At 37.9% G+C, this 23895-nt stretch overlaps 1 protein-coding gene and 1 non-coding gene across 4 annotated transcripts in view; both read left to right on the top strand.

Moving 5' to 3' along the window:
* Positions 1-23895, top strand: part of CEP126 (centrosomal protein 126) — a 140540-nt gene that overhangs the window by 38143 nt on the left and 78502 nt on the right. For all 3 annotated transcript variants that reach the window (XM_069554810.1, XM_069554811.1, XM_069554809.1), the window contains exons 3-4: positions 4774-4919; positions 15368-15479. In XM_069554810.1, coding sequence (XP_069410911.1) covers positions 4774-4919; positions 15368-15479 — 258 coding nt within the window. The remainder of the gene's footprint in view (positions 1-4773; positions 4920-15367; positions 15480-23895) is intronic.
* TRNAC-ACA (transfer RNA cysteine (anticodon ACA)) lies at positions 16681-16753 on the top strand. The gene has a single exon. It is a non-coding gene; the product is annotated as a tRNA-Cys (tRNA).

The raw sequence follows: 23895 nt of genomic DNA, 5'->3' as shown, positions 1-23895 counted from the left end.
ATTTTACTTCTTTGGTATATTCCCAGAAGTGTAATCATATGGTAATTAAATGTAATTTTATGAGGGCTCACTATACCATTTTCTACAGCAGCTGCTTGTTTTACAATCCCACCAGCAATGCATAAAGGTTTCAATTTCTCCATATCCTTGTTAACAGTTGTAATTTTCTGGGTCTTTTTATAAATATAATAGTCATTCAGATAGTTCCAGCCAGTGGAGATCTTTGGAAGGTTGGTTAATAGTGACCTATGGCATTAAAAAATTTAAAGAGTTCTTGCCAACCACCTCCCAACCCCATGTACTCCCAAGAGATACTTGACAGTTTCTCTGCCAGTGAGTCATACCAGTGCTCCTTTTTTCATTACCTAGGAGATATTATTGACACACTCAATCACACACATTTTTATGAACAAAATTAATTTTTATATTAGTTCTTTGAATATAAAATCAAGTGCCTAGGGACAGTCAGAAATAAATGAAATAGGAAAGATAAGAAAAATAGGGAATGGGAGGCTTCCAGTTCAAGATGGTAGAATAGAAGGACATTCATTCATTTCCTCCTGCAAGAACACCAAACTCACAACTAGCTCTTGAATAACCTTTGATAGGAGGACACTGGAACCAACCAAAAAAAAAAGAAATGTCCCACATCCAGAGACAAAGAAGTGACAGCAAGATGGTAGAAGGGGCACAAACACGATAAAATTAAATTCCATGTCTGTTGTGTGGGTGACCCACAATCTAGAGAATAATACCAAAGAAGTTCTGTCACTGTTGTGAAGGTTTGGAGCCTCATGTCAGGCTTCCCAGCCTGGGGATTCAGCAAAGGGACTGGGAATCCACAAGGAATCTAAAGACCAGTGGGATTTGATTATAAAACTTCCACACAACTGGGGAAAACAGTGACTCCACTCTTGGAGGGCAAAACAGAACCTTGCATGCATCAAGACCCACCAAGACTGCTTCCCCCCTCTGTGGGGAAATAAAAAGTGACCCCAAAGGAGACTGACCAGTCCTACCTGCTAGTGCTAGAGAGTCTTCTGTGGAGGCATGGATCTGCAGTGGCTCACCATGGAGACAGGAGTAATGGTAGCAGCAGTAGCAGTCCTGGAAGATGCTTCACAGTGTAAGTCCTCTTGGAGGTTGCCAGTAACCCTACCATAGAGCCGATAGACCCCAGGACTGGGTCACCTCAGGCCAAACAACTAACAGTGAGGGAGCATAACCCCACCCATCAGCAAATAATTGGATTAAAGTTTTACTGAACATGGGCCTGTCCACCAGAGCAAGACCCAGTTTTTCTGCACCCCATGCAGAAGCTTGGACCCCATTACACAAGCTTCTTAATCTTATCCACCAGGGGGCAGACAGAAGAAGCAAGAAGAACCACAATCCCATAGCAGCTAGAACAAAAGCCACATTACAGAAAGTTAATCAGAATGAAAAAGCAGAGGGTTATGTCCCAGATGAAGAGACAAGATAAAATCCCAGAAAAACAACCAAATGAAGTGGAGATAGGCAACTTTCAAGAAAAAGATTTCAGAATAATGATAGTAAAGATGATCCAGGATCTTGGGAAAACAATGGAGAAGATGCAAGAAATGTTTACCAAAGACCTAGAAAAACTAAAGAACAAACAGAGATACACTAGAAGAAATCAATAGATTTCCTCCAGTGACCTGGAGGACAGAATGGTGGAAATCACTACAACTGAATATAGAAAAAAGAATTTAAAAGAAGTGAAGATAGCCTAAGAGACCTCTGGGACAACATGAAACACAACATGAATAGGGGTTCCTATTTAAACAGCATTCACATTATAGGGGGTCCTAGAAGGAGAAGAGAGAGAGAAAAGACCTGAGAAAATATTTGAAGAGATAATAACTTAAAGCTTACCTGACATGGAAAGAGTTAGTCAGGTCCAGGAAGTGCAGAGTCCCAGGTAAGATAAACCCAAGGAGGAACACACCAAGACATATAGTAATCAAAATGATGAAAATCAAAGACAAAGATAAAACATTAAAAGAAACAAAGGAAAGATGATAAAGGTTATCAACTGGTTGCTCAACAGAAAATCTACAAGCCAGAAGGGAATGGCATGATGTATTTAAATCAATGAAAGGGAAGAACCTACAACCAAGAATACACTACCCAGCAAGACTTTGATTTAGATTTGAGAGAAATCAAAAACTGCAGAAATCAAAAGCAAAAGTTAATAGAATTCAACACCACCAAACCAGTTTTACAACAAATGCTAAAGGAACTTCTCTAGGCCAGAAACACAAAAGTAGGAAAAGACCTATATGAAATAAACCCAAACAACTAAGAAAATAGTAATAAGATCAATCATACATATTGATAATTACCTTAAATGTAATTGGATTAAATCCACCAACCAAAAGACATAAACTGGATGGACAAATGAAAACATGTGCATATATGAACTTTCACTTACCACATCAGTCTACTTAACCCACCAAATTATATATAACTATTTATATTGTTAGGTTAATCATGTTTCCATTATGGCTTGCCATTGTAGTTATCTTTTTTGTCTGGCTATTGATTGTGAAAACTGATAAACATCTTTTACTATTGTGATTATGTAACTGTTATTCACCTAATACCATTGGATCATGATTGGTCAATAGAAAGTAATCATTCTATATCACTAAAACTACCATTTAATACAAAAATTTGGAATTACTTTTTAAAATCCAGATGTATATCAGAATTCTCTTGGAAGTTTTTGAAAAATAAAAATGTCCAGGTATTGCTTTTTTTCTCCAAAGCTCCAATTGTGCTTCTAATGAGAAGGCATGTTTAAAAACAACTGGACTATATGATGACCTTTTACTTTTATCTAGTTTGTTTCACTTTTTCTGTTTCATATTTAGTGCTCCCATTTCATTTAGTTTATGGTTTCCAATTTCTCCATCTCTTTTTTTTTGTTGTTATTGTTCTTTCTCAAGCCTTTATCAAGGGTAGTAGAAAAGCTTTTATATACATATATATAGTGTATGATATATATGTTTTTAGAAAATTTATGAATTTTTGCTGAGCTAAAAGATTTATGACATTTTGATTCCACTTGTTTGATTTAGTATGAATAGAATACTAGATTTCTAATTTATATTCCCTCAAAACTTTGAATATAGTTCCCGTGTATTTTGGCATCTAGTATTACTGCAAATAGTCTAGAAAATTTATTATCTTAGTAATTTAAAAAAAAATTGAATGAGGCTCGAAACTTCTAATCCAGTTCTGAGGATATAAAGAATACTATGTTGTTAACAACAACAAAAGAAGAAAAAAACAAGAAACTAACATGTGATACAGTATTATTAACTAAAGTACAGATTTTGTTCAGATTTCACAAAATTTTATGGTAGTGTCCATTATTTGTTTTCATACCTTATTCAAGATTCCACATTGTATTTAGTTGCATTGACCAGCTTCAGCTGCATGCAACAAATTCTAGTAAATTCTCTTTTCATTTTTATTCTATTACAAATATTTTCTAATTTTCCTTGTTATGGCTTCTTAGATACACCCATCATTTAAAAGTGGACATTTAATTTCCAAATCCATGGGACTTTTAAAAAATGTCTTTGATATTAATTTTTCATTTTGATACTAATTTCTCATTTAAATATGTCTTCTATGCAGTCACTCTCCGTTTTTTTTTTTTTTCAGTCCTCTAACTTTATTGAGGTTTTCAGTGGCTAAGTCAAAGATCTTTCTTGGTAAATGTCACATTGCACTTGAAAATATATTGGTTATTTTCAAATACAATTTCTAATATAATTCTACAATGATAAGGGAACAAACTCCATACGATTTCAATACCTTTAGACCATGAAATTTTTGCACCTTGTTTAATGTCTCTGTATATGTTCCAGTGTCTCCCAGTTTATAGTTTATGAGAACTTGAATGGAATTTGTACAAAAATTGTATAAATCTTAATTATACTGAATTGATTCATAGTGCTTTGCAGATCTACTGTATCCTTCTACTTCTCTGTATAGTCATTCTAGTAATTTTTGAGAGTTTGATATTGAAACTCCAACTAAAAATCTTAATTTATCTACTTAAAAATACAGTTGTAATATATAGAGGAATTATATGTAACCTTGTTCTATACTTCCTAACTCTCCTGTAAATCTATTATACCTCCATAGTTTAAAAAATTAAAAAATTATTTAAAAATAAAGAAAAATAGAGGATAGTAAGAATTATGGGAAGATGTTTCTAACCATAAGTGAATAAAGAGTCCAAGGTTGTCAAGTCTTTCTTGTTTTCAAAAGAAGTTGAGAATCACAATTTTTATGTAAATTGTCTGAATTTTTAGCACAACCCAGACTTAACATGACTGACAATTTTAAACTTTTGGCTAAAAGAGAAATACACATTATCTTCCTGGCTACTACATAATTTGCAAGGCTTATTCTTTTACCAATCAGTTATTTTCTTCACAGTACAGAAAATAATGTAGCTTTTTAGAAGAGACTTTTTCCACAGCAGGGTTTGGAAACTGAAAATGGGAAGTGTATGCAGGCCTGCCCCATGTTAGAAAGAGGTTCATTACATGCCTTCTTTTAGTTGCAAAAGGCCCAGGTAAGATTCTGAAATTACTACTTGCAAAGATATTTAAACTGTTAACAAATGGTCTTTTTTTACTTAAAAGTTGTTTTTTCTAAGTAATTAAACATTTTTTTAATTTTCAATGTTTATACTACATAATTCTGTTGTCTACATTGTTTTAAATATAGAGCATTTGAAGAAAAACGAAAAGAACAAGAAGAAAGAGAACATCAAATCAGAGAACAGATACTTCAACAACGAAAACAGAAGGTTGAAGAAGTTACTGAAAAATTCCAGCGTGCCCATATTCCTTTTTCACAGCGGAAGAGAACAGGTGCCTTAATTTCTAGAGCAATATAAAGATAAAAATGAAAGTTGTAATCACATTCAACTTGAGTAGACAATAAAATAAATTAAGGAAAAAAAAGTGGAAATTCAGCCTATATGTTTTGAATAATAGGACTTTTGCCAAATGAAAAATTGCAATTTGATATAGGTTTAATTTGAAGAATTAATATTTTGTTGGCTCTGTTGGGAAATTTGAAAAACATACAAGTTTGATTATACTTCATACTGGCTTGCAATGTGTTGTCTTTTTAAAACTGATTTAGTAAATAGCTTAACATCAAAAGACAATTTAACATTTAGATTTAATAAGCTAATATCAAATTCATTTTGGCATTTTGTCTACATTTTTGTTCAAATTCACATTTGAGAGACCAGCAAAATAAAGAGATCCATAAAGAGGGCGCTGCTGCTGCTGCTAAGTCACTTCAGTCGTGTCTGACTCTGTGTGACCCCATAGATGGCAGCCCATCAGGCTCCCTCATCCCTGGGATTCTCCAGGCAAGAACACTGGAGTGGGTTGCCATTTCCTTCTCCAATGCATGAAAGTGAAAGGTGAAAGTGAAGTCGCTCAGTCGTATCCAACTCTTAGCGACCCCATGGACTGCAGCCTACCAGGCTCCTCCATCCATGGGATTTTCCAGGCAAGATTACTGGAGTGGAGTGCCATTGCCTTCATAATCCAACAGTCTAAGACTGGAGTCAATTAAAAATTTTTAAATGATTGTGTTTGATTCTTTAGTATCACATCTACATTTTTATGCCTTAAATAGTAACACAGAATTAGCAACAAAATGTCAAAGCTTCAGAAAGAAAAGGGACAAGCAGAACCTATGAGTATTTAGCAAACACATGTTGTACTGCTATATTGTACACCAGTCTAGGGTAAGCTAAGATACCAAGATACAGAAAAATCTAATTGTACTCTGCTGTTAAAGACTTCACAGTTTATTTTGGAGATGAGAGTAATGTAAACAAGTAATATCAATAAATCTAATTTTTGTGGTAGCAGAATGTGTAAAGTACTATGAAGCACAAAGAACACTGGACATATATAGGAACTTGCAGGATATCATCCCTGAAAAAATGACTTAATTTGAATCTTAAACAATAAGCATTTTGCCAAGCAAAGAGGCAATTTTTAAAATCCCAGACATAAGGAACAACTTTTGCAAGTAAATTATGAATTGCAAATCCAAAGTGTTTCCAAAGCATAGGATGGGGAAAAAAGGAAAAGAAAAATGGATACAAGACTAGAAAAATGAATTGGGACAATTCTGTAAGAAATTTGAATGCCGTGCTAGGAATTCCATCTTTATCCAGTATGCAGTCCACTTCAAGTGTTTTAACTGGAAAGTGAGCCATTACTATGTCAATAAGAGAGCTTACTGAAAGTAAGAGCAACAGTAACACTGCTAAAATTAATATAGCTTAAACATGATAGAGGTTTTTCTCTTGTATAATGTGAAATACTCAGGTAGGCAGTCAGGAGCTGGTCTGAAGATCATGCAGTGCCACAGGGAACCCGGACTCCTGTCTCACAGGAGAGTTCAGCTTCCCTTAGTATATGATTTATAGCTTCACCTTCATTGGTCACATGGTAACAGCTATAGCTCCAGCATCATGTCACTATTGTCAGCGTTGTAGACGGGAAGGAAGAAATATATAAAGGAAAGAAGGGTGTACCTCTGAACTCCTGTTAAATTGTTTTCCTAAAAGCCCCCATCTATCTGCTTCTATTAATATCTAATTGGCAACTCCATCTGCCAGGCAGACTGGAAAATATAGGGGTTTTTAATTGAAGTATTGATTTACTTTTTTTCAATATTCTAGAACTTTATTTTCAACAGTAAATAATTTCTTTAAACACATACATAACACACACAGAATATGAAAATTAAACTTAACATTCAGAGTAGCAAAATCCTTGTTTACCATTTTAGTATCTTTATTGTGGCTATATTGCCACCCCTAACAATATAGAGTGTGCTACCCAGGAATAAGGGCTTCCCAGGTAGCACAGTGGTAAAGAATCTGTCTGCCAATGCAGGAGTAGTTATCAAGAAAACAGGATGGGAAATAAAAGCAAATAAAGAAAATTATATAAGAGGCAAAAGAAAAGGTAGTTTTTCTTAAGAAAGAGGATGTACTTAGTTGTGATAAATGCCTCAGAATACTCACCCCTCCTGGGTATCCTTCTCCCAGAAAGAGTGCTGATTACCCAAGGGCCTAGGTACGCAGAGTTAGAAGTGTTAGTAAAAACAAATGGCATGTACATTCACTCAATGGAATATTATGCAGCTATTGAAAGAAGAGGAAACAGTTTACACACTGATATGAAATGATGTCCAACAGATTTACCATGCAGTCAATAAGGTCCAAGTTTCAGGAGCTCTCTCTGTCATGGTCCCTACATCTAATTTTGTATTATTTCTCTTAATTGGGCCCTCAAATTGTATAAGCCTTATCCTTTCATAAAACCCAGATCTATCCCTGATTTCCAGGATTTGTTGTTCAGTCATAGTGTCCAACTCTTTGCAACCGCATGGACTGCCATGCTTCCGGCATGCCATGCTTCCTGTCCTCCACTATCTCCCTGAGTTTGCTCAAACTCATGTCTGTTGAGTCAGTGATGCCATCCAACCATCTCATCCTCTGTTTCCCCCTTCTTCTGTTGCCCTCAATCTTTCCAAGCATCAGGGTCTTTTCCAATGAGTCGGCTCTTCACATCAGGTGGCCACTCTATTGGGGCTTCAGCATCAGTCCTTCCAATGAATATTCAGGGTTTATTTCCTTTAGGATTGACTGGTTTGATCTCCTTGCAATCCAAGGGACTTTCAAGAGTCTTCTCCAATACCACAGTTCAAAAGCATCAATTCTTTAGCACCCAGCCTTCTTTTTGGTCCAGCTCTCTTATCTATATGTGACCATTGGAAAACCATGGCTTTGACTAGATGGACCTTTGTTGGCAAAATATGTCTCTGCTTTTTAATACAATTTTCAGGATATGTTTATTATTAAGTATAAAAATAAGGTTCAGATGAGTATACTTAGTATTCTGACTTCTTTGTAAGAAAAGGAAGAAATTAGAATGTATGTTAAGAGAGGAGATCAAGATGGTGGCATAGGAGGATATGAACTCACCTCCCCCAACAAACACATAAAAAAAGATATCTACATATGGAAAAATTCTTGCTGAAAACTAACTGGAAACTGACAGAAAGACTCCTGTACAATCAAGGCTGAAAAAAAAGATCCTCATAGAATAAGATAAGAAGGAAAGAGAAGCAGTCAGTTGGGGACCTGTGTTCGGAGGGATACCCAAAGGAAAAGGGAGATTATACAGGCAGAAATCCTCTCGAGGGAGTGAACGGTTGAAGCTACAAATTAGACCCCCTGTCCTGGTATCCAGCACAAGGGAGATGAGCCCCTCGGCTGATTGGAGGGTTGGTGGGACTAACAGGAGGACTGCAAGAAGCCTGGACTCCACCTGGGAGGAATGCACACACACTTATTCTCAAAAGAGGGCAGAGAAGGCAGATTGAAACTGTACAGTTGACTGGCTGGTCTCCTGAAACTGCTCTAGGGTATGCCCCAGCTTGAGCTCCACACTGGAGTTAGGGTTGCCCCAGCCAAGAAAGAACTCAGCCAGGAGACACAGAGGTAGCTCAGAACCAAAGTGGCATCCTTTGGGTGAGGACAGCCATTATGGGCACTTGCACAGGCAGCACATCAGAAGCAGCCTAAACTCTGCGGCCAAACTGTTGCAACCTGCACCTGGTCACACACTAGGAGCTCATACTGGCCCCTCTTGCTCCAGCACTGCTCACCTCAGGGGTCAGAGTGCTGATGTTGGGAGAGAAAAGCTCACACCTGAGCTAGCTCAGACCTGCTCCTCAGGGCTTCTATTTCAGGAACTTGGGACCCAACCCTGGACCTGATAGGGTGGTGGTAGTCCCTGACAACAGAGGAAGCCCGAGCTCACTCTTGGCTCTGGCCCTAGCCTCTCTTTCCCAGCCGCAATCCTTCCAAAGTGATATGGAAGCATGCCCTGTGTAATATGGAAGCGCAGCTTGAGAAAAGATGTGACCTGTCTTCATGTCAAATCCAGCTCTCCCACCAAAACCATTGGACACACAGGCTGTATAGGGTTGCTCCTACAAAAGAACACCCCTTCAAGACAGCAATTGGTAACTGTTTCACCTGTTTCATAGAGATGGAGACTGTTAAGCAAATTGAGAAAACAGAGAAATGGATCTCAATGGAAAGAGCAAGAGAAAAAAAAAATGAAACAGAAATAGTTTACCAGAGGATTCAAAGCAATAGTGATAAGAATACTAACTGAATTAAGGAAAATATATATAATGGAATATTCAGTTCAGTTCAGTTCAGTCACTCAGTCCTGTCCGAATTCTTTGTGACCCCATGGACTGCAGCACGCCAGGCCTCCCTGTCCATCACCAAATCCCAGAGCTTACTCAAACTCTGTCCATTGAGTCGGTGATGCCATCCAATAATCTCATCTTCTGTTGTCCCCTTCTCCCACCTTCAATCTTTCCCAGGATCAGGGTCTTTTCAAATTAGTCATTTCTTTGCATCAGGTAGCCAAAGTATTGGAGTTTAAGCTTCAACATCAGTCCTTCCAATGAACACTAGGATGGACTGGTTGGATCTCCTTGCTGTCCAAGGGACTCTCAAGAGTCTTCCCCAACATCACAGTTCAAAGCATCAATTCTTTGGTGCTCAGCCTTCTTTGTGGTCCATCTCTCACATCCATACATGAATACCGGAAAAACCATAGTTTGACTAGATGTACCTTTTGTTGGCAAAGTAATGTCTCTGCTTTTTAATATGCTGTCTAGGTTGGTCATAACTTTTCTTCCACAGACCAAGCGTCTTTTAACTTCATGGCTGCAGTCACCATCTGCAGTGATTTTGGAGTAAAAAAAATAATAATAAAGTCTCTCACTGTTTCCATTGTTTCCCCATCTATTTGCCATGAAGTGATGGGACCAAATGCCACGATCTTAGTTTTCTGAATGTTGAGCTTTAAGCCAACTTTTTCACTCTCCTCTTTCACTTTCATCAAGAGGCATTTTAGTTCCTCTTCACTTTCTGCCATAAGGGTGGTGTCATCTGCATATCTGAGATTATTGATATTTCTCTCTACAATCTTGATTCCAGCTTGTGTTTCATCCAGCCCATTGTTTCTCATAATGTTCTCTGCATATAAAATAAATAAGCAGGGTGACAATATACAGCCTTGATGAACTCCTTTCCTGATTTGGAACCAGTCTGTTGTTCCATGTCCAGTTCTAACTGTTGCTTCTTGACCTTCATACAGATTTCTCAAGAGGCAGATCAGGTGTTCTGATATTCCGATCTCTTGAAAAATTTTCCACAGTTTGTTGTTATCCACACAGTCAAAGGCTTTGCCATAGTCAGTAAATCAGAAGTAGATATTTTTCTGGAACTCTCTTGCTTTTTCGATGATCCAACAGATGTTGTCAATTTGATGTCTGGTTCCTCTGCCTTTTCTAGATCCAGCTTGAACATCTGGAAGTTCACGGTTCATATACTGTTAAAGCCTTGCTTAGAGAATTTTGAGCATTACTTTAGTAGCGTATGAGGTGAATGCAGTTGTGCAGTAATTTGAGCATTCTTTGGCATTGTCGATCTTTGGGATTGGAATGAAAACACCTTTTCCAGTCCTGTGGCCACTGCTGAATTTTCCAAATTTGCTGGGGTATTGATTGCAGCACTTTCATAGTGTCATCTTTTAGGATTTGAAATAGCTCAACTGGAATTCCATCACCTCCACTAGTTTTGTTCATGGTGATGCTTCCTAAGGCCCACTTGACTTTGCATTCCAGTATGTCTCGCTCTAGGTGAGTCATTACACCACCGTGATTATCTGGGTTGTGAAGATCTTTTTTGTACAGTTCTTCTGTGTATTTTTGCCATCTCTTCTTAATATCTTCTGCTTCTGTTAGGTCCATACCATTTCTGTCCTTTATTGAGGCCATCTTTGCATGAAATGTTCCCTTGGTATCTGTAATTTTCTTGAAGAGATCTCTAGTCTTTCCCATTCTATTGTTTTCCTCTATTTCTTTGCACTGATCACTGAGGAAGGCTTTCTTATCTCTCCTTGCTATTCTTTGGAACTCTGCATTCAAATGCAATATTCAAATGGTTATATCTTCCCTTTTCTCCTTTGCCTTTCACGTTTCTTCTTTTCTTAGCTATTTATAAGGCCTCCTCAGACAACCATTTTGCCTTTTTACATTTCTTTTTCTTGGGTTGGTCTTGATCCCCTGCCTCCTATACAATGTCATGAACCTCTGTCCATAGTTCTTCAGGAACTCTGTTTATCAGATCTAATCTCTGGAATCTATTTGTCACTTTCACTGTATAATTGTGTTTGCTATGACCAGTGCGTTCTTTTGGCAAAACTGTGTTAGCCTTTGCCCTGCTTCATTGTGTACTCTGAGGCCAGATTTGCCTGTTACTCCAGGTATTTCTTGACTTCCTACTTTTGCATTCCAGTCCCCTGTAATAAAAAGGACATCTTTTGGGGTGTTCGTTCTAGAAGGTCTTGTAGGTCTTCATAGACCCATTCAACTTCAGCTTCTTCACCATTACTGTTGAGGGCATAGACTTGGATTACTGTAATATTGAATGGTTTGCCTTGGAAATGAACAGAGATCATTCTGTCACTTTTGAGACTGCATTCAAGTACTGTATTTTGGACTCTTTTGTTGCCTATGATGGCTACTTCATTTCTTCTAAGGAATTCTTGCCCAGTAGTAGATATAATGGTCATCTGCATTAAATTCACCCATTGCAGTCCATTTTAGTTTGCTGATTCCTAAAATGTCAGTATTCACTATTCCAATTTGCCTTGATTCATGGACCTAACATTCCAGGTTCCTATGCAATATTGCTCTTTACAGCATCGGACTTTTACTTCCATCACCAGTCACATCCACAACTGTGTGTTGTTTTTGCTTTGGCTCTGTCTCTTCATTCTTTCTGTAGTTATTTCTCTACTGATCTCCAGTAGCATGTTTGGCACCCTCCAACCTGGGAAGTTCATCTTTCAGTGTCCTATCTTTTTGCCTTTTCATACCGTTCATGGGATATTAAACAGTAATAGAATATTACTCAGCCATAAAAAGAATGAAATTCCACCATTTGCAGCAATGTGAATGGACTTAATGTTATGCTTATTAAAATGTCATAGACAAACTTACATTTAAAAATAAATATGTTATCACTGATATGAAAATCTTAAAAAAATAAATGAATGTATATTTTTTAAAAACAAACAAGACTTCCCTGGTGGTGCAGCATTTAGCAATCTGTCTGTCAGTGCAGGGGACATGGGTTCAGTCTCTAGTCCGGGAAAATTCCACATGCCCCAGAGCAAGTAGGCCCATGTGCCACGACTACTGAGCCCGCACTCTGGAGCCTGTGCTCTGCAACAGGAGAAGCCACTGCCGTAAGCCTACACACTGCAGCCAGGAGTAGCTTCCACTCACCACTGCTAGAGAAAGCCTGCACAAAGCAACAAAGATCCAGCAGCAGCCCAAATAAATGAATATAATTTAAAAAAAAAAAAAAACCTTAGAGATATAGAGAACAAACTAGTGATTACCAGTGGAGAGAGTGAAAAAGGAGGGACACATAGGGGTATGGGTTAAAAGACACAAGCTACTATTAATATGAATAAAAAAGTTAAGCAACAGGGATATATTATACTAACAGGGAAACATAACCATTATTTTTAACAACTTTAAATATAATCTATAAAAATAGAGAATATCTGATTGTATACCTGAAACTAAGATAGTATTATGAATTAACTATACTTCAAGTTTTAAAAATAGAATATATATTTATGTATGTTTATATCTGCATAAACAGTGAAAGAATATACAAATACCAGTTAGAGCAAAGCTTCCAAATTTGTATTATATTTTTTGATTTCTAAATATGAATATGTTACCTGTACAAAATATTAAATTAAAATTTTAAGAAAGTTTACTGTCATGAATGAAGAACAACAAAGTTGTGATAAACAACTGTTTACTTGTCTATTCAGTTAGTTTATTCTCAAATATTAGAGTTACACCAAAGTTCACCCAATATGCATGATAGCTAATGCTTCCCCTTACTATAAAAAAGGGATGGATTGGGGTTTTTAATGAGGTCAGAAAATTGTCAGAGTCAGAGAATTGTTGGAGTTAGACTGTCAGGGCAAAAGAACTAGAAGGAGGAGCCTGATAATTTAAATGGAATAATAAAGCCCTGCTACTACTAAGTCACTTCAGTCGTGTTCGACTCTGTGCGACCCCATAGACTGTAGCCTACCAGGCTCCCCCGTCCCTGGGATTCTCCAGGCAAGAACACTGGAGTGGGTTGCCATTTTCTTCTCCAATGCATGAAAGTGAAAGTGAAAGGGAAGTCGCTCATGTCTGACTCTTAGCTATCCCATGGACTGCAGCCTACCAGGCTCCTCCATCCATGGGATTTTCCAGGCAAGAGTACTGGAGTGGGGTGCCATAAAGCCCTAATACACAATAAATATTCAAAAAAATGTAGACTTGAGTATTCCTCAGTGAGTATGAGGCACTGAGTAGGGGATCATTAGATAATAGCAACAATAAACAGCAATGTAAGTGACCCAAGTTAGTTTTAAAAGTAGTTGTTAAATTCTCTTTGACAGTTAGTGGTGAGTGTTAATTAAAGCAAATCTCAAGCTATAATCTAGTTCAACTAAACATTTTTTTAACAAATCACGCACAAAACAATCGGTGTAACTTGTTCACTAAGTTCAATAAAGTCCCAGCTCTATGTTATATGCTCTGACTACGCTTTATGTGAAAGATCCATTTAGACTTACACAGTCATATTATAGAGACAAAATTATATGCCTTCTGGCACTGCACAATCAGAAATGGTCCTGTTTAACAGCTGGAGCCAAGACTAATTAGAGGTCAAACCTCAATGCTATCTGTAAAGGTAAAGGGTATAGACTCCCTAGATTCTTATTCTCTGTTCATGCAAGGGTAGGGAGTGATTAGAATACTTTAGGGAAGTCCATCTGTCTTGAATATCTTTAATTTCAACAAGGAAAGTTCATTTTTAATATTCATCAGGCTATGCAGCTAGCCATTAATTTTACCAATAAACAATCATTTGGGACATTGCTTATGCTCATTAGAAAATCAAAATCTAAAGCTTGATAGTTTCTGCCTCAAGAGGATTGGTCCTTCATGGTTAGAATATCCAGCAAACCATCTCATACCTGACATTTTTCACTCGTATTTTATGCAGCACCCCCTGACTCTAGAGTTCAAGTTTGAACTAACCCATTCATAATAATATACTGATTTTGCTTAAAAATTTTAAGGTGAATAACAAACATCAATCGTGATGATATGGGTTTTTGAAGGAGAAAGGAGGAAAAAACAATTTGGTAGCATCATTGGAGAGCTAGAAAGTCAGCTATCCTATCTCCAGGCCTTTAGTTATTTGTAGTTACTTGTATCTTCCCCCAAGAGGGCTGCAGGAAAGCAATATCCTTTAAATAGTAGGTAAGTTTCAACTTGAACAAGGTGTGTACCAAAGTGCACAGTGGCAATTCTTGGGAAAGTGGATATTTATGGGACCTAGGGTTGGATTAGAGGTTGTGCAGAATGATATGTGAATGAGTATTCATTTAATGTGTAACCCTGAACAAGTTACTTAGCTATGTTTCGGTTTCCTCAGTTGCAAATGGAGATTGGGGCTTTTCCGGTGGCTCAAACAATAAAGAATCTGCCTGAAGTGCAGGAGACCCAGGTTTGATCTCTGAGTTGGGCAGAACTCCTAGAGAAGAGTGTGTCAACCCACTCCAGTATTCTTGCCTGGAGAATCCCATGGACAGAGGCGCATGGCATGCTTCAGTCCATGGGGTTCCGAAGAGCTGGACTCAACTTAGTGATTAACGCTTTCTTTCTTTCAAAGGCCTTAGTGAGAATAAAGTAGTTAATACTTATACAGTGCTCAAAAATAATGTCTTTCACAGTAAATACTCAATAAATGTTAACTGCTATTTTTATATTTTCCCCTTTTCTTAATAAGGATATTTGTAAATTCTGTCAGAAATTTATGGAATTAAAAGGCTAGATATAATGGGGTTTGCATGCCAGATCAAAGAACCTGGACATTTCTCAGATTTCATTTTTCCAAATAAGTATTCTTAAAATTGGTGATGAGAATTTTGAGATAACTATTTCTTATTGGGAAGTGGATGTTTAAACTTAAAATATACTGTTCAAAATAAATTTGTCACACAAGTTTTAAGATAGTATTTTATCATTGATCAATTAAATTATGTATAAAGAGATTGTTGAAGTGATTCTGTACTATATGATTTTATTATTTCCTTAGTTCTTCAAAGACCAGTTCTTCCATTAGAAGATGCCCTCAAACAAATTCAGGAATCCAACCTAAAATCAGAAGTAAACCTTCCCTCTTCCCGCAGACCAATAGTAAACTGGAGGTAAGTAACTTATGATTATCATGTATAGTTACTAATATACAGTAATTAAATAGCTCTCTAGTTGCTAAGTTTACAGGCCTTTTCATCAGTTACTCCTCACCTCTATTTTATAGTATACTATTTTATTTTCACACACTGGATTGAAGTAGAGTGTAATATAAATTTCTTCAAGAGTAAGTAAAAATTTTAGTTTCTTGTCTTTAGTTTTAGTGTTGCCTATGTTGAGTAATTTTCTATGGGAGCTATTATAAAAACCATTTAAAAATAGTGATACTGGTTTTACTGAGGAAAAAAAGCTGAATAACAGTGATATAAATTTAGATAAAAAGAGTAACTTTATGGTAGGAATGGGATTTTCCTCACTGAAAATCTTTCCTAGATGGATATCTTTATAAAAGCTACTGCAATTCCTCCTGGTTCCTCTCTAAGTTAGTTTAAATGAATCATCTTGATTCAGTAGGCTGGACCAACCAACTAGGGAGTACCCTCTGACATCCTGTATTTTCCATTTATTTACTATAAATGTTTCTTGAACCTACTATGTATACAGCAGTAGATCAGCCATTGTGAAAGGGATATGGAGAAATATGATATTCAAAAATATAATCCCAAGAGTATAATCTAGGAGAAAGTGAAATAATGCTTTAAAAATTGTAGAACAGTACCAAATGGGTAATAATAATAATAATAATATTTAATGTTTATATATATAAAGATATATATACATAATTCATGTGTAAAGTATGTTAATATTTTAACTGTTTATAATGTATGTACTAAAGTATTTCCATTTTTAGAATACCTGTGGCAAACTGTTCCCTTAATCAGATATAAGAACAATTAAATTCATCCTCTCAAGTCTTTATTATAGTTCAAGAAAGACCTCATGGAATAGAAGAATCTTCAGCAAAGCTTTGAAGAAAATAGGAGTTAATCATGAAACAAGTGGGTAGATGGTATTCCAGACGGAGGGATGAGAGCGTGGAAAGGCCAAGAGTAGTAGAAGGAATGATATGTTCCAGGAATAAGAGTATGGCTGAATAACAGAAGGCAAAATAGCAATAGCTTCACTAGATGTGAGATTGGAAAAGTAAATACACCTGTATGCTAGGGAATATAAGCTTTATCCTGAGAGTTTTAAGAGGAGTCAGTGAAGGATTTAAGCAGATAGGTAATAAGATCAATTTTTCCTGTTTAGACTTCCCTGGTGGCTCAGACGGTAAAGCGTCTGCCTACAATGCAGGAGACCCAGGTTCAATCCCTGGGTCAGGAAGATCCCCTGGAGAAGGCAATGGCACCCCACTCCAGTACTCTTGCCTGGAAAATCCCATGGACAGAGGAGCCTGGTAGGCTACAGTCCACGGGGTTGCAAAGAGTCGGACACGACTGAGCGACTTCCCTTTCCCTTTTCTTTCCTATTTAACGTATCATTCTAATCTATTGTGAACAAGTGTGGATAACTGATTGAAAGAGGACAAAACAGACTATTTCAGTATCTGTAACTGAAAATACATAGGTCTGGAGCTTAAGAGAAAGATATAGACTTAAGATATTAGAAGCCAAGACAATGGGTGAAGTCAGCCGTGGAGATTATGTACTGTGACAGCAGAACTAGCATAGAGCACTACAGAAGAGCAATATGTAAGGAAGTGAAAAAAGAGAAGCCTGCAGATAGGAACAGAATAGTTGGTAGAGACTATATATAGGGAGAAGATGGAGCTAAATAGACTTTCACAGGGAATGAAACCTTGTGGAAATCAAATGGCTTCTAGGTAATCATTAATATAAAAAGTTTTACCAGTTGAGATACTGGCAGAAAACATGTAGCGTTTAAAAGGGGTAACTGAAAAGAGGTTAGTAAAGAGACTGTGATGCCAACAAAGGAGGATGAAGCAACCCCAAAACTGACAGCAAACTTAGTATTATCACAACAAACCTAAACTGAAAAGAGCTGTAGCTGTACGAGAGGGCTACTAGGCAGAGGAGCATTGCCACTGCTAAACCAAGCCAAGCAAAGAGGAAGCCTGAGGAGTGGTTATCAAAAACCGCTTTGTTCTGTCACATTCCCATATCTTGCTAGTACATTTCATAGGTCAAAACAGCCATAAATCAAAAGGCAGGGTATCATTCAGTCTCTGCCTAGCAGAGGTAAGTGTGGAAAATGAACCTGGAGTGGCAAAGAGAAAATATCCAGCTTAGAGGGACTATGTCCCATATATTTCAAAACAGAGAAGTCACTCTGGCAGTTTTTGTCAAAGAAATTTCATTGGAGGGATGGAGACAGAAAAGAGATTGCTGCATTGGAAGGAAACTACAGTGTGAGAAAGAAAAAATACCAACTGTAGCTTGGCTATGAAAGGAAAAGAGTGCTAGAACAGTAGCCAAAGGGGATGTAGGGCCAAAATATGGCTTTTTCCCTTATGATGGAAGAAATATTATCCTGTTAAATATGGATGTTAAACTAATGAGTAACAGAAATGCACTAAAAATGTTAAGTCTTAAGTCCTATTATGTGCTGTACATTGATTAGCAAGAGTTATAATATGAATGAAATATGGTCCTCTGCCCAATAAGTGTTTGCAGTTACATTATAATACTGTGTAATGGTAATTACACTGTAAGACTCAAACAATACTGTATAATGTGGGCAGTTACAGAAATATTAGCAAAGTGATAAAGGGCTTTCCTGGCGGCTCAGTCAGTAAAGACTCCACCTTCAATGCAGGAGGCCCGAGTTTGATTGTTGGGTCAGAAAGATCCCCAGGAGAATGGAATGGCAACCCACTCTAATATTCTTTCCTGGAGGATCCCATGGACAGAGGAGCTTTGCAAGCTACAATCCATGGGGTCACAAAGAGTTGGATACAACTGAGTGACTAAGCATACACACACAAGTGATAAAGTACAAAATTAAAAGTTGGAGAGGAGACTTAAAGGATGAGTACATATTGTCTACTAAAGAAGCACGGATTGATTTCTGGCATGTTTAGGCCTACAGTGTTGTAAAAAGCAAAGACACCTGAGGACATAGAATTTGTTCAGAGTAACAAGACTAGTATATGTTGCTGGTAGGACGAGAGATTATCTAGAAATGTAGATTGAGGTCAGATGTGAATGCTTGTATTTCTAGCTAGGAAGTTTTTATTTCATCCTATAACTAGTAGAGAGCCAATGGTGGTTTTAAACAGATCGACATAGTCTTCTTTATATGGAAAGATAATTGGCATGAATGTTGGAGAATGAAAAGAATAGAAAGAAACTGGAAACAAGGAGACTAGAAAAATTTAATGGGCTAATCCAAGTGACAGATCATTACTACCTAAACTAAAATAGTACTGTTTTGTATAGTGAGAAAAGGAGAGCCCTCCCTGGTCATCCAGTGGTTAAGACTTTGCCTTCCAAAGGGTGCAGGTTTGATCCCTGGTTGGGGGCTTCCCTGGTGGCTCAGAGGTTAAAGCGTCTGCCTCTAATGTAGGAGACCTGGGTTCGATCCCTGGGTCAGGAAGATCCCCTGGAGAAGGAAATGGCAACCCACTCCAGTGTTCTTGCCTGGAGAATCCCATGGATGGAGGAGCCTGGTGGGCTACAGTCCACAGGGTCGCAAAGAGTCAGACACGACTGAGAGACTTAACTAACTAACTTAATATGGCCCAAAAAAGCAAAACAGAAGCAGTACTGTAACAAATTCAATAAAGACTTCTAAAAAAAGGAAAAGACAGATCTAATAAAGAATAAAATTATTTTGAGAGATTAGAAGGAAAAGATGAGAGAATAAGAAAAAATGAAAATGCCCTTTATGGCATAGAAGAGACATAAATGTTTAAGAATGTTGATGAATCAGAAGTATAAAAGGTAGAGTATAAAAAATGGGAGCTGAAGAGGACCTGAGCTTACCTCCCATAACAAACAATGCAAAAATACATCCACATGTAGAACAATTCATGGAAAGCTAACTGGAAACTTGCAGAAGGACCCTTATATAACCAAGTTTGTAAGAAAGATACCATGTAATCAGGCAGGATAGGAAGAAAAGCATCAGGTAATGGGTCTGTGCCTCTGGGAGAGGACTGAAAGGAAAAGGGAGATCATGCAGGCAGACACTCACCCTGAGAAGTAAGTGAGTCCAACCATAGCCTGGGCATCCCTATCCTGGAGTCCTGCATATAGGAGACAAGCCCCTTTGGCTGCTTGGAGAACCACTAGAAGGCTAGAGAAGCCTAGACTCCACTCATGAGGAGAGTGTAAGTGTTAGCTTGCCACCAGACAGGGCAGAGAGAGGTGTACCCTAGTAGCTGCTGCCATGCCACACCCCCCAGTCTAAGCCAAGTGAATGTTACCCTGCTCACTCCAAGCCACAGCTTGGCCCTGGATCTCAGGCATTCAGGACCTGGGAAAGAGTCAATCTAAAGATCCAAAGGTGTCCTGGGGGCCAGGGATGTCGTCTAGATAGAGCAGTGTCCATTGCTGGTGCTTACTCAAATAGCACCCAAGAAATAGCCCAGACTTGAATTCCCACAACTACCATGCCATGTTCAAGCCTAGTGCAGGGAGAAGGAAAAATACATACTTAAAGGTAGCAGAACCAGCTTGAGCCCAAATATGAGGGCTTTTGCTCCTACAACTTAGGAGCAGATCTCACCCCTGACAGGATAGTGACGGCCACTGAGCATAGAAGTACTGTCCCATACCCTGCATGGGCTCTAACTCCTCCATTACCAGCCATACCCCCTTTCCAATGTGGTAGAGGCCAGTATACCATGAGGAAAGACATGACTTGCATCCACATCTAATCCAGCCCTCCCTCCAAATACATTGGGCGCACACAGTCTGCATGGGGACACACCCACATAAGAACACCCCTTCAAGACTGTAATAGGTAACCGTTTCACCTAAAGTCAGAAACACAGAAAGGTAAGTAAAATAAAAGGGCAGAGAAACCTGCAACCTAAGATAGTCTACCCAGTGAGATTATCATTTAGAATAGAAGATGAGATAAAGAACTCCTCAGACAAGCAAAAACTAAAAGAATTCAGCAATAATAAACCTACCCTAAAAGAAATGTTGATGGGTCTTCTCAAAATGAAAAAGAAGAATCTATAGGAAAGGGAAAACTCCAATAGGAAAGCCATATATAGTGGGGATTGAAGATCACTTAAATAAGCTAGCACATAGATTAAAAGACAAAAGTTGTAAAGCAACTCTAACTACAATAAATAGTTACGGGATAAACATGAAGATGTAAAAAATTACATCAGAAACACAAAATGTGGGGGAGAGTAGTAAAAAATGTAGATCTCTTAGAATGTGTTTGAACTTAAATGACTATGAGTTTAAAGCAAGTACACATAATTAAGGTTTAGCATATATGAACACCATGGTAACCACAAACAGATACACAACAAGCAAAAAGCAAGGAACTCAAACATACTACAAAAGAAAATCATCAAACTAGGAAAAGAGAGAGACCAACTGGAAGACAAGAAATAAATTAGTAATAAGTATACACCTATTAATAAATTACTTTACATATCAATGGATTAATGCTTCAATCAAAAGACACAGCTAGCTAATTGGATTTTTTAAAAGACCCTTCGATATGCTGCCTGCAAGAGAGTCATTTAAGGCAAAAGATACAAACTGAAAGTGAGGAGACAGAAAAGGATATTTTATGCAAATGGAGATGACAACAAAACAAAGGCTTAATGAAAGACAAAAAGGGTACCATATAATGATAAAAAGAGATCAGTACAAGAAGAGGATATATACTGTTTAACATATACATACCCAATACAGTAGCACCTAACTGTATAAACACTAACAAACATAAAAGGAGAAATTGACAATAGGGCAATAATTACAGCAGACTTTAACACCCCAGTGATATCAATGAACAGATCATCCAGAAAGAATATCAATAAGGCAACTGTGGTAAAGTAATTCTTTGCCACCCCATGAACTGCAGCATGCCAGGCTTTCCTGTCCTTCACTATCTCCTGCTGCTGCTGCTGCTGCTAAGTCGCTTCAGTCGTGCCCGACTCTGTGCAACCCCATAGATGGCAGCCCACCAGGCTCCCCCATCCCTGGGATTCTCTAGGCAAGAACACTGGAATGGGTTGCCATTTCCTTCTCCAGTGCATGAAAGTGAAAAGTGAAAGTGAAGTCGCTCAGTCGTGTCCGACTCTTAGCAATCCCATGGACTGTAGCCCACCAGGCTCCTCCATCCATGGGATTTTCCAGGCAAGAGTACTGGAGTGGGGTGCCATTGCCTTCTCCACTATCTCCTGGAGTTTGCTCAAATTCATGTCTATTGAGTCAGTGATACTATCTAACCATCTCATCCTCTGCCACCCTCTTCTTTTATTGCCTTCTCCTTTCCCAGCATCAGGGTCTTTTCCAATGAGTTGGCTCTTTGCATCAGGTGGTCAAAGTATTGGAGCTTCAGCATCAGTCCTTCCAATGAATATTCCAGGTTGATTTCCTTTAGGATTGACTGGTTTGGTCTCTTTGCAGTCTCAGGGGCTTCTCTAATGGCTTAGACTGTCCAGAATCCACCTGCAATGCAGGAGATCTGGGTTTGATCCCTGAGTAAGGAAGATCTCCTGGTTAAGGGAATGAATACCATCTGGTCACAAAGAGTCAGACATGACTGAATAACTAACATATATCACATACTAGGTCTCAAAACAAGACTCAACAAATTTAAGAGGATAGAAATTATATCAAGCTTTTTCTTTGCCAACCTCAAGGGTATGAAACTAGAAATCAACTACAGAAAGAAAAACAAAGAATAAATATGTGGAGACTACACAACATGCTACTGAAAGAAAAGGGGGGGTAACGAATAAATCAAAGAGTAAATCAAAAAATACCTCAAAACAAATGAAATGGGAAGCAAAACTTTCCAATTTATGTGATACAGCAAAAGCAGTTCTAAGAGGGAAGTTCCTAGCAATACAGTCCTTCCTCAAGAAATAAGAAAAATCTCAAAACAACCTAACGTATCACCTAAAAGAATTAGAAAAAGAACAAACAAAACCCAAAGTTAGCAGAAGGAAGGAAATAATGATATCACATACATATGGAATCTGAAAAATAATAAGAATGAATCTATAGATATATACAAAACAGAAACCAACTCACAGGCATTGGTTATGGTTAAACAAACTTAAGGTTATCAAAGGGGAAAGGAGGGATAAATTAGGAATATGGGATTAACAAATGCAAACCACTTATATATAAAATAAGCAAAAATTATTTATTGCATAGCATAAGGAACTATAGTTAATATCTGTAATAATCTATAATACATATAATCTGAAATATATATATAACAATCACTTTCAGTTCAGTTCAGTTCAGTCACTCAGTCGTGTCCGACTCTTTGCAACCCCATGCATCACAGCACCCCAGGCCTCCCTGTCCATCACCGACTCCCGGAGTTCACTCAGACTCATGTCCATCGAGTCAGTGATGCCATCTAGCCATCTCATCCTCTGTCGTCCCCTTCTCCTCCTGCCCCCAATCCCTCCCAGCATCAGAGTCTTTTCCAATGAGTCAACTCTTCGCATGAGGTGGCCAAAGTACTGGAGTTTCAGCTTTAGCATCATTCCCTCCAAGAAATTCCAGGGCTGATCTCCTTCAGAATGGACTGATTGGATCTCCTTGCAGTCCAAGGGACTCTCAAGAGTCTTCTCCAACACCACAGTTCAAAAGCGTCAATTCTTTGGTGCTCAGCTTTCTTCACAGTCCAACTCTCACATCCATACGTGACCACAGGAAAAACCATAGCCTTGACTAGACAGACCTTTGTTGGCAAAGTAATGTCTCTGTTTTTCAATATGCTATCTAGGTTGGTCATAACTTTTCTTCCAAGGAGTAAGTGTCTTTTAATTTCATGGCTGCAATCACCACCTGCAGTGATTTTGAAGCCCAAAAAAGTAAAGTCACCCACTGTTTCCACTGTTTCCCCATCTATTTCCCATGAAGTGATGGGACCAGATGCCATGATCTTCATTTTCTGAATGTTGAGCTTCAAGCCAACTTTTTCACTTTACTGTACATATAATACAATATTGTAAATCAACTGTGCTTCAATTTTTTAAAGAGTCATTTCCTAGGAGAGAAAAAAACAGTAGGAAAAAATTAATGAAACCAAGAGCTAGTTTTTTGAAAAATAAGCTCACCAAGAAGAAAAGAGAGAGGATCCAAATAAAATAAGAAAATAAAGAGGATAAATAACAACCAATACCACAGAGATACAAAAAAAATCATAAGAGAATACTATGAACAGTTTATATGCCAACAGATTGGACAGCCTACAAGAAGCGGACAAATTTCTTGAAACATCCAGCTGCCAAGACCGTTGAGAAGAAATAGACAATTTGAACAGAAGACCATTCACTAGAAGTGAAGTTGA

This window comes from Ovis canadensis, chromosome 15 (genome assembly GCF_042477335.2).
Source record: "Ovis canadensis isolate MfBH-ARS-UI-01 breed Bighorn chromosome 15, ARS-UI_OviCan_v2, whole genome shotgun sequence".
NCBI lineage: Eukaryota > Metazoa > Chordata > Mammalia > Artiodactyla > Bovidae > Ovis > Ovis canadensis.
The sequence above is the reverse complement of the archived record's forward strand: the minus strand, read 5'-3'. Positions and strand labels throughout refer to the sequence as shown.